At 39.0% G+C, this 11,837-nt stretch overlaps 1 protein-coding gene across 1 annotated transcript; it reads right to left on the minus strand.

Annotated features, from left to right (window-relative positions):
- Positions 1 to 7,680: 7,680 nt before the first annotated feature.
- Positions 7,681 to 10,100, minus strand: LOC116711455 (general transcription factor II-I repeat domain-containing protein 2-like). The gene is made up of 2 exons (XM_032550775.1): positions 8,122 to 10,100; positions 7,681 to 7,761 (listed from the first exon to the last, which is right to left on the minus strand). Exon 1 carries the CDS (start codon positions 10,018 to 10,020, stop codon positions 8,149 to 8,151), a length of 1,872 nt encoding a protein of 623 aa, XP_032406666.1. The 5' UTR covers positions 10,021 to 10,100; the 3' UTR covers positions 7,681 to 7,761; positions 8,122 to 8,148.
- Positions 10,101 to 11,837: the final 1,737 nt, after the last annotated feature.

Consider the following 11,837-nt stretch of genomic DNA (forward strand, 5'->3'; position numbering starts at 1 on the left):
ATTTCGCTTTTATGTTCACTTTAATTCAAGGTCTAAGTGGAACAATGTTTTTGCTCTATTAGTCTAAAACAATAACTTGATTTCAATAAACATAAACATGCGTTTTATCTGATAATTTCCATCTTTATGGAATATGAATAAGAGCCTGTAGTTTGCAGCCCAAAGGAGGAAAAGATTGAGAAATTTTTAACATTTTATTTCCTTTCTTTAGTCTCCTGCATTGTCAGATATTGTGACTGCTTAACTATGACGGTTTAAAGCTTTATTTAGCTTTATTTATCATGACGGTGGCCAGTGCAGCCGAACCTTTCAGCTCGGTGGGTTGCCGTGACAACGGTTTGCATTCGAAAAAGGTCAGAAGTCCTGAAATATCAGGAATCTAAATGTAAAGAGCAAAAGCTCTTTACAAGGTATTCTATTTGCACATACACACACACACCCCGGCGCACACACGCCAGTACACCCCCACACACACCCACACGCACACCCACCCACACGCACCCGCACACCCACACACACACCCACACGCACACCCGCACACACACACACACGCACACACGTAAAGAAAAGAAGCAGAACTCCTGGATGTCTTTTGGGTCGGTATGAGAACAACATGAGATTAGAAGAAACTCCTTCAGTCACTTGTGATTCAGATTTTGATGAAATGTTTGAGAGACGCTTTTACAGAGAGTGCTTTAAAAAAAAAAAGAACCATTAATGGATCTTTATTCAAACTAACTCGGCTTTTACTTTGATTCTGTGGTTGGCGACGTCTTTTAAAAACCAGATTTCAGAAAGAAGAAGAGCAAAAGTGATGCAGAGTGTTCTTCCAGTTCCTTGGAACCAAGTGGTTCAAAAAAATCATCTTTAATTTAATTAAAATTTAATTTGAATGTATTTATTACTGAAATGCACCAATTAACGGTTTCCCAAGCACTTCCTGTTTGGTTTTAAAAACTGAAATCCGATGATGATGTGTTCACAGATTAAGTATTCAAATATTTGTAATATCATTTCATAAGATGCTGTTTTGTATTGGAGTGCTCGTAATATTATTTAAGTAAATTTCTGAGTTTGAAAAAAAAAATAAAATTCCAGACAAATATTTAGAAATGTAAAAAAAGAAAAATATTTTGATTTTCAAGACTTGACTCTTAAAGCTCTGACTGTTTTAAAACTCAGAAATTACCATGTTTTATGTAGAAAATTTCTGAGTTTTTTCTTACCGATTTTTGACTTTTCAAACCCCAAAATTTCTTTTGTTTCTTTTCTAGAAAATTTCTGAGAGTAATCTAAAAATTTCGGAGTATTTCTTTTCTTAAAAATGTTTTACTTTTTAAGAAAAAAAGTAAAAAATAGGAGTACATTTCCACCAAAAAGTCTGAAATTTTGAGATTCTCAAAAAATTCAGAGAAAAAAATGTGGAAATTTTGGAGTTTGAAAAGTCAGATTATGCTAAAAAGAAACTTTTGAGATCTGAGTTTCTTTTTAGCATAATCTGACTTTTCAAACTCCAAAATTTCCACATTTTTTTCTCTGAATTTTTTGAGAATCTCAAAATTTCAGACTTTTTGGTGGAAATGTACTCCTATTTTCACTCTAAAATGCCCCTAGTACATCTTTGGCACCATGCAGCGAAGACAGAACATTATGATGTATAAAATCCATGATCATCACTGAGGCTCTGTGAAGCAGCAGGGAAAAGGGAATCTTGATATTCAGGCTAAGCATGAACAAACTTTATCTTTAGTGGATCGCTGCTTTTGACAATCCAGAAACATCTTTACATCTTTTCAGTTTAATTTGGCTTCTTATGAAACTGTTTCCTTTTATTCAACGCTTTAAATCAAATCCTTTAATCACAGGGATGTGAGAGCTCAGCTCAGCTAACCCAGTTAAAGACAGAATAAACATCCAGACTATTTTTGAATTATCGGCTTTACTTTCAGGGTTTTCGGGCAGGTCGGCCCCCACTTTGGTTTCTTGTGCAGGGAGGTGGAAGTGGTGAGAAGCTGCAGGAGGAGGGGAAGCTGCAGGACGGTTTGCTGCATAACAAACGTCCAATCAAAGTCTCATCAATCTGAGTCGCATTCATAAACATCTTCATCTCCTCAGAACGTTTCCCATCTCATGCGGCATTTTCTAATTTGAGGTGAGTGACTCAATGAAGACAGACATCATCTGCTTCTCTTCTGCCCGTTCTCAATCAACTCTTCAACCTGGGTTGCCATGGAAACCCGACGTGAGGAGCCAGTCAAGGTACCAGGGTAATTCAGCGAGACGCTGTTGTCACGGCGCGTCCTCCACGGGAACGAACGGCCAGATTTTCTGAAGACTTTTTCCCCCCACAAGGTCGAGTAAAATCCAAGAAAATGTGCGTTCACAATCACAAACGTTACAAATCTCAGGCGATTTGTTTTAAAGAGACAGAGAAAAAAGAGCATTTAAATTGCCAAGAAAAACAGACATTCATGGTAAAAAGGAGGCAGGAGCAACAGAAAAATTATTATTTTTTAAATAAAAAAAGTCTATGAAATTGTAATTTTACTTGAGTATTTGTATTTCAAACTTTAGCAACTCTTATTCATTTGTTTTCTAGATTTTTCTTCAAATTGCTTGGGCAGTTCTTCCCTTTTTCTATTTTTCCTTTTAGACAGATCAGGTGCTGGATGATGTTTAACCGTGGTAACAACGTATTTTTTTTGTAAAACTGGGAGCAGCTGTTTATTATCTCAAAAGCTAGAAAAAACCTTAACTGTGAACTCAAATCAGAGTTGAATGGAGAGAAAAGGAGGAAGTTGAAACATCGACATAGAGCTAAAGCAAAAGCAAAAGAGGCGGATTAGCAGCGCTTGCCAACAACCGATGATGCTTTCCAGGACATGTTACTGTGAAATATTGCATCTGCTACCCGAATATTGAACTGTTAGCATGCGATGATGGTCATGAGGCTGTCATATAGCAACAGTCTTTAAATATGTGTCAAACTCAAGGCCCAGGGGCCAAATCCGGTCCACCGCAGCTTTTAATGTGGCCCAGTTGTGTGCTCTAATATTATTTTATCAATCAAATAAAATCAGATTTTACTTGTTTACTGTCAAGTTACATCTATAAGTCCCTCCAGTTTTTAATGAATCCAGGAAATTTATGTTAAATCAGGAGATCGGCGCATTTTTTCCTGCAAATATTCCACAAAAATGGTCAAAAATGTAAAGTTTAAGTGATGCTAACTCCGCTGCTTCCCACCTGCAAGTGGCAGTATTTCCTACTTCTACTACATTGCTGCCTCATTAGTCTGTCAAGTTTTCTGTAATTCCACAATCGCAGAAATTCACCTCAAATGAACAGATTCTTACAATTTTTGTGCAAATCTTCCTCAAAAATGGTGGCAGTATTTCCTACTTCTACTACACTGCTGTACTTGAAGTCAAGTTATCGTCTGTAATCGACATGAAGAGTTACAAAAATAACATTTGCCATCATGCAAAAGTACAAATATTGCTAAATTGTTTGCAAATATTTCTAAATTTGTGACATGGATTGTGAAAAACATTACAAAATCAATCCTGAAATCATGGAAGGTCTGATTAATGTGGAAATATGTTCAAAATTATTTAATTTTAAGGACTTATTGAAAGCAGACAGAACACATAGTCAATGAGTTGGTGTAAGTGTAAACGTAACATTTACACTCACGTGAAAATGGCTGAAAACAGATGCGTAATTATGCAATAGTATATCTTTGAAAAGCAGACGGGGAGCCTCCTGCACAACCAACAAGAAGTGGTTTCTGGATGGTAAGTAAACAACAAAACATTTGTCATTTCCAGCAGCCATTGTGCAGCTGACAAAACATTCTTTAGCTAGCAACCCAAGCCGAGTTAAAGTGGCTGGGCTTTACTGGGGTTGCTAGGCAACGGCAGTGCCAATTGAGTGTGTCTTAAAAATTGTGAGGTTTTAAATTGGCTCATTTTCAAGGCACCAAAAGACATGAACTTATTGGCAAAAAACAGCTGGGTAGGTTTTTTAAGTGCCTTGTTTGTTTTTAGAAGCAACAGAAACACAAATGGAAGAACAAAACGAGCAAAATGTAAATTTTGAGTCACAGGTCTCCTTTAATAAATTTAAGTGGACTTAGCGAAAGACTCCATTTCTTCACTGGACTACCTGAAAGCTGCCACTTTCCCTCCTAAAGCTTTAAAACGCCCACAGTGACATTTAGCAGAAGGTTAATTACAGTCCAGCTCATTCTTCAGGGTTAAAAACGAGGCCTTTCAACAGCACAACACCGTAAGACTAATCAGGAACCCCGCAGCCTAATGAGCTGATCCCAAACAGCAGAGGTCCCTGAACCCATCGTCAGCCCGTCCTGAGGTGTGTCAGGTTAACGCCACAGCGGTCAGCGTGTGGGCGGGCGGCGCGTAGGATGCTTCTGAAGGCATCATCACAACATCTACGTCTTGGTTTTTAAAGAAATAAGAAGCTAAAAACTCTCCCAGCTCACCTAATAAATCTATTCACCACTCAAGTATACCAGTTATGAATATTTCAAGGTAAACAATCAAAGAAAAAATTCTATTTTCTATTTAAAGGTAAAATGCTATTTCCTCTGAGTTGCTAAAAGTAAAATGTTTTAATTTAATTGAATTCTTGTTTAACATTTAACAGAAAATAAAACATTTCTTCACTTCTTTCCATTTGATTTCTGTCAAACATTTGTGAAAATGTTAATCTGTTATGGTCTCAGATGAAACTGTACTCAAATGTGGAAATAGAGCTCCATCTGGTGGATGAGATCAGAACTGCACAGCTCCGTTTCTGTAAATAAACCAACTTTTACAAGTAAATGTAGTTTCTTTTTTAAACATGAAGCATATTGAGGTTGTGTTAATTAATTTGAGACACGTTTTAAAAAAAATATACAAGAAAGATTGAGCTGTTTTCATTCTTCCACCACACTTTTTTAAGTTTACACTTTGTGTTGTTGACATTGGCAGGATTTTAAATATTGCTCTAGTTCCATTGGCAGATAAATTTATTTCTAACAAGATAATTTTCATGTGTTATAAGTAAAACAATCTGCCAATGCAACTAGCAATTTTTTGTCCATATTAATAAATGATTGACTTAAATTAAGAACCTTTATCTTGTTGAAAGTTGATCTAAAAGTTAGTTTGTCTTATTTCAAGTGTATTGAGATATTTGCAGTAGAAACTATCAAAAAGTACTTGGTGAGATTTTGTGTTTTTGCAGTGTGGGACAGAAAAGCTATACAATTTTAATAAAAAGAATAAATCTGGTACTGTTTGCCCTGACTCAGTGTCTTTCCTGGAAATATTTCATACTGGAGCAGCTGAAATGTGAAAAAGCAGAGTTTTTCCACCAACTTATTGATGATGAGTTCACTGGCTTGTTTTCGGTGACAGAATGGCAGCTTCCTGTCTGTTTCCACTTCAGAGTCCTTCTGCAGCATCACTTATTCAGGTGGCATTGAGTGGAGTGGGCTGCTTCCGCACTTATTGCTTTTCCTCCAACAAGATGGCACTCAGGAGGAACTACTTTAGCATCTGCTGCTTTATTATTCCTAAACAGCCTAAAAAGAGTAGAGCTGTGCTGTTTCTACTGTATCTACAGCAGGCAGATGAATCAAAACATCCATCTGCGATATCAGAAACTCACCAAAGTGAATCTGAGATCAGCGCCACGTTTTTACGTCTTCTTCTGCTCTCACTCCGTAAAGCGCCTCATGCAGGATTCATGCCTGCTGTAGACATGAAAAGGAAATCACCTTCTCTTGTCCTGCATCTTGTCAACAACGAACATGTCTATGTTTCATGCTGTCTACATGCGTGCGCATCAATCTTAAGTAGGAAAAGCACTTATGGAAATTACAAGACTGTAGGAGATTTCCACAACAGACTGAAAGTGACAGAAACAGATGTTTTTCTCAGTTCATCGTAACTTGGGTAAATAAAAAGAGCTGTTTTCAAGTACAACGACAGGAATGGTATCTAAATTACTTTCTTAAATTATGAATTAACTACAACTTGCTACGTTTTTTGGAAAAGCAGCAACACCCAGATGTTATTCAGTCAAGAAAGTTATCTAAATAGAACCTGAAAAACCACCGCATCACGCCCCAAACAACAGGTGAGAAACCGATTACTGCACTGCAAAAACACAAAATCTTGGCAAGTATTTTTGTCTAGTTTATAGTGCAAATCAATCAAATTTTATTTGATTGATTGTTGCACATTTCAGCAGGAAGGCATTTCAAAGTGCTTTACATCATATCAAACACAGAAACACAATGCAACTTGTTCTTTTTCATCAATATTAAGGAATTATTGACTTGAAAAAAGCTCACATATCTTGCTGAAAAGTTACTTGTAAATACATTTTGTCTTATTCAAGTATATTAAGATATTCATACTGGAAACTAGACTAAAATAATTTTTTGGACTGTGGCATCTATCAGTTTGAAAATTCCCAACAATGGAAAAATGTATTCCCAGTTGTCACCAGTAGCAGTTAGAAGTACATAAATAAACATGAAATAATAGATTTATCATTGCTTTTTGTATTTATTGTTGTCTGGAATTAAGATTAGTTTGATTTCCTGGAATAAAAAGCAAAAATAGAAGAAACCTTTGTTTTTAACAGCGCTACCAGTCTGCTGCCACTAGAGGGCAGAAGAGAATCTGTTTTTCTCTGCAGACATGGTTGGTTAGCAGAAAGATTTCCAATAAGTTTGGGCTAATAAAGTGCGAAACAGCCGTTCCATCAAGAAAAATGAGAATCTACTGAAGTCGCAACCTGCTAATATCAACACAAATTAAAAAGAAAAATGTGTTTAGTGCAATTTATTAGCAAGAAATTATAAAACTTCTGCACACACAAGTCACTGTCGGTCGGTTTAAATTAAATATCTGAGCTCGTATTTGTTCCACCATTAGGAGCCCACAAAGCATGTTCTGGTTCTGAGTGGTGTGAGTGTTTCCAGCTCCCGAGGGTAATTCAGTATTCATTACACACACACACACACGCACACGCACACACACGCCCGCCTTCAGACACACACCAACCAACCAGTGCAGCATTGCATTTGGTTTGTCTCTGCCTGGTGAAGTCCAACATTATTCTGATTTCACCACAAAGGAGGACGGCGGTTTCTCATCAAATCACACACCCTGCAGAGGGACAAAGTGAAATTCAGATGAGCGTAAATACGTTGTTCAGGCTGCGAGGAACCAAAGCGCCGAGAGATCAGACTAAATCTAAGATCTGAAAGGAGATAAAAACTCTTTAAAACTGAGATTTTTCTTAACTTAAAGTCAAAAAGCTGCACATTACCTAACATATTTAAAATCCTCCTTACTTATTCTGTAAAATCACTGTTTTTAACTGAAAAAGTTGTTTCGGTTCATATTTTACTCTAAATAGATAGCTGTTGTTTTTTACAGTTTCTATCCAATGTTGAAGAAGTTTCTTTTGCCAGATTGTAAAAAGATTTGCATTTCAAGAGCTAAAATCTTTATTCTTAGTACAACAAATGACCACAACCAGAAACCTCAATATATTTCACTTAGATATCACAATCTCAGGCGCAGCGTGATTTGAACCGTTAGGAGCCTCCGACACGTCCGACAAAAATAGGCTGGCAACGGAAAACAACCGCTAGATCAGGGGTGGCGAACAAGTTAGACACAAAGAGCCGAAATCTTTAACTGTGAAAGTCCAAGAGCCACACCACGCGCTGACCTGCCAAGACAGACACACACACATGCGCACCCAAACACACATAATTAAAACCATATATTTTTCTAATAACACACTCCTCTTCTTACAACATAACCCTCAAGTGTCCACCCTCAACACACACATCAAATGCAGCTTAGCCAGAGGTAATACAGCAACTACCCTGGAGGTCAGACACCCCCCTCTCCACACACACACAGGCACTGCTCTCTCTATCCCTCGCTCTGACACACGCAACTAATGAACACACTTCAGATACATAGATAGGGCCTGTATAATGTAAATTGATCAATATTGAAATATTCACACAGGCATGTTTAGTCAGATTGTATTTTTTTCAAACTACATCACAGAGTTTCTTACCTTGCTGGAGGTGATGGGGTGATAATCTCAGTGGGATTTCTGGCATCTCTTGTTTCTAGTAATCCTCTGCAAATCAGGTTGGTATTCAGTTGTAGCCACTCGGAGCAGTTCCTTTACGTGAGTGTCAGTCAGAACGGACCGATGCTTGGACTTCACGTGTTTCAAGGTAGAAAACAGGGATTCGCAGACATATGTTGAGGAGAACATCGACAGCAGTTTGAGGGCGGCTCTTTTTACACACGGGTATTTTTCAGTTGGCACAACTCTCCAAAACGCAACAGGGCCTTCTTTCAAAAGAGATTTCAGTCTGTCATCCTCACGTAGCTCAATCATCTCCAGTTCACTCGCTGCCTCATCAGTGACAAGCGGGGATTTGAGGCAGTCTGCCTCTGCATTAAAAGGGTCGATGAGAAGAGCGATCTGTGGTCTTTTCTGCTGCAGGTCCTCAAAACGCGAAGTAATGCTCCCGTACAGTTGCGCAAGCATTTTCACGTACTGACCCATATTCATTCTAATGCCAGCCTTCTGCTGGGCGCTGCGCAATGAAGGAAAATGGGACAGATTGCCATTTTGAATGTGCACTTTGAACAGCTTCACCTTGTTAACAAAGGAGAATACACTTTGTGTCAGATCAGGAAGAGTTTTTAATTTCCCCTGCAGGTCCAGGTTTAGTTTGTCCAAGTGTGAAAGCATGTCCACTAAGAAAGCCAAATCCATAAGCCATTTGGGGTCTGAGAGCTGAGGGTAACTTTTGTTCTTTTCTGCCATAAACAATTTTACTGGTTCCAAAAGCTCCAAAAAGCGTGAAACCACTTTACCTCTTGAGAGCCATCTTACAGCGCAGTGCAGTGGCAAGTCACCTGGCAAGTCTCCGTCTAGGTCAGCAATGAGATTTTTGAACTGTCGGTGAGTAAGGGCATGCGTGCGGATGTAGTTCACAATCTCCATCATAGGTTTCATGACGTGGTCTAAATTCAGTGTTTTAGACACGAGTTGCTCCCGGTGGATGATGCAGTGAAAATTCCAAAAATCGGGGAAGAGGTCATCACCCTTACAAAGGCCCACAAGGCCGTTCACAGAACCAATCATCGATGGCGCTCCATCCGTGGCTATTGCGGTGAGTTTTTCTAAAGACATATTCGCTGTTTTGAATACTTCCATCATTGCTTCTTTTACGTCAGTGCCGCGAGTTCTGTCTTTTAATGGGACAATATCGAGAAGCTCTTCTTTCACCACGCAGTCCTCAGAAATCATTCGTACAAATATTGCCAACTGTGGCTTGTCCTGTATGTCGCATGACTCGTCTAATGCTACACTAAAATAAGCACATGCGTTCAGGTCTGCATGTAGATCAGATTCAAGCGCATTATTTATGTCTGATATTCTGGTTTCAACTGTGTGTCGTGACATCTGGAGATCAGTGATGGAATCTTTGAGTTGTTTGTTATCTGGAGCCAAAATGTCAATTAAATCTACAAAACACTGTTTTAAAAACTCGCCTTCGTTGTATGGTTTTTTAGCACGGGCAATATTCCATGCCACTTTATAGGATGCAAGTGTCACAGCTTCTCCACGCTTGGTCAATTGCTGAAACATTTGAGACTGTCTTTTTACCTGGCTTTTCAATGTGCTCAATTTTTGCTTCCGTAGTTCAGTACCTTTGGGGAAATCCTTGTCAATATTAGCATGGAGTGTGCTAAAATGACGCTGAAGGTTTGAAGCCTTGTAATGTGATATCGTGGTATCGCATAATAAACAGAGCGATTTGCCATTCCGTTCAATAAAAAAGTAAGCATCTTCCCATTCTTCCAGAAATGTCCTGTGTTCATCGTCATATTTTCGTTTAGCTTTGCATTTTGCCATTTTTACAAAGAAGGTAAGTCTGCGGTCTGCATGCATATAAAATGTTTACCTAATTTCCCGGCATGAGACGTAATCCGCGCATATGATTGGCGGTCACTTACGTCTCTTACGTCTTACGTCTCGTAAAAAACACCCAATCTGTCAAATTAATTTATTAATTTTAAAATATTATTATTTGTTTTTAATAACCCCTGATGGATTTAAGTGTGTTTAAGATATAAAAAAAGAAGAAGAAAAGAAACATGAAACGAGGAAAGAGCCACAGTATATAGAAAATATGGTAACAGGCAAAGAGCCGCATTCTTATTGGTCGAGAGCCGCATGCGGCTCGAGAGCCGCGTGTTCGCCACCCCTGCGCTAGAGCATAGGTGTCAAACTCTGGCCCGCGGGCCAAATTTGGCCCGCAGTGTAATTATATTTGGCCCGCGAGGCAATTTCAAATTAATATTAGAGCTGGCTTGCCGGTATTATACGGTGGCAACGCTGTGACGCCCCATTCACTGCTTATACTACAAATCCCATAATGCTCTGCTGTTTTTTGACGGTCAATCAGGACAGAGGCAGACACGCCTCCTCCTCTGTATCAGTAGCACTTATGGTAGCGGACATGGATGGTGATCCGTTGGTGATCCGTCTTCTTGCGCACTCCTTGGGGTGAAAGCCCCGGCGCACCCCGCCTCCCCGTGCCTCTCCCCCAAACCGCACTGCGACCTCAAACTACAGCTGTCACTGTGTTACCCTACCAAAAAATGGCAAAAAGAAAGACAGAAAATAGAACTTTTCTGGACAGGTGGGAGACAGAATATCTGTTTACATATGTATGTGAGCAACTTTTCTCCTCAGTGAAGATGACGTAAACGTCTCACAGGAGACGCCTGACTGACGAACACCTTTGTTCGATAATGAAGGTTTCCTCAGCTCAAACTCTGAGCCCCGACATTGATGAACTGGCATCCAAGAAAAGATCGGCAGATGACTTGGCCGCATCACAGTAGATCAGTGTGTCGCAAAATGAGCAATAAATAAGTTTTCTATGCACCTTTTCTTGTTACTCCAAGGCCTGAATGGTTTATTCATAGTTTATTTAATGATTTATTCATAGTTGTTATGTTATTTTATTTTCAAATTTATTAGCCTGTGTACGAAGAAAATTTTGACATTTACCTCAGAAAGGAGGCATTCAATTTTTATTTAAATTTTATTTAATATGCCATTTATATGTTTTATTATTTTTAGCAACTCAATTATGCACGCCTGCACTTTTAAGTTATATAAGCCTTGCTTGTTCAATATTTATTGTTAAATCAAAATTTGTTTGGGTCATATTTGTTCAACCTTGGCCCGCGGCTTTGTTCAATTTAAAATTTTGGCCCACTGTGCATTTGAGTTTGACACCCCTGTGCTAGAGTGATTTCGACGGGTCTGACGTGTCCTCGACGCGCTTCCATGCAGACTTTGAATATAAACCAGTCGCCTGAAACGCCAGGTGTAGAGCAAAATGTCAAGCGTCTACATTCAGAGCGCAGAACTTGACGCATTTTAGACGCCTTCATGAAATGCGGTGTGAGGTGGTGAGGCAGACGCTGAGGACCCAGAGTGGGATGAATAAAGGTGAATTTAATGATCAATCCAGAAATGCAAAAGTCCAAAGTCCAAAATTCAGGCAGCACAGATGAGGTTCGATTCTGGTAGCAACTGATCAAAACATGAGACATGAGCAAAACAGCTAGACAGATGGACAGATAGACAAGACTGATGCGACAAGGAACAAAGGTGGGTTTATATACACAGGAAGACAATCAGGAGAAACAAGTGACAGCTGGAGACAATCAAGGGGTAAACAGGACAACACG

This window comes from Xiphophorus hellerii, chromosome 21 (genome assembly GCF_003331165.1).
Source record: "Xiphophorus hellerii strain 12219 chromosome 21, Xiphophorus_hellerii-4.1, whole genome shotgun sequence".
NCBI lineage: Eukaryota > Metazoa > Chordata > Actinopteri > Cyprinodontiformes > Poeciliidae > Xiphophorus > Xiphophorus hellerii.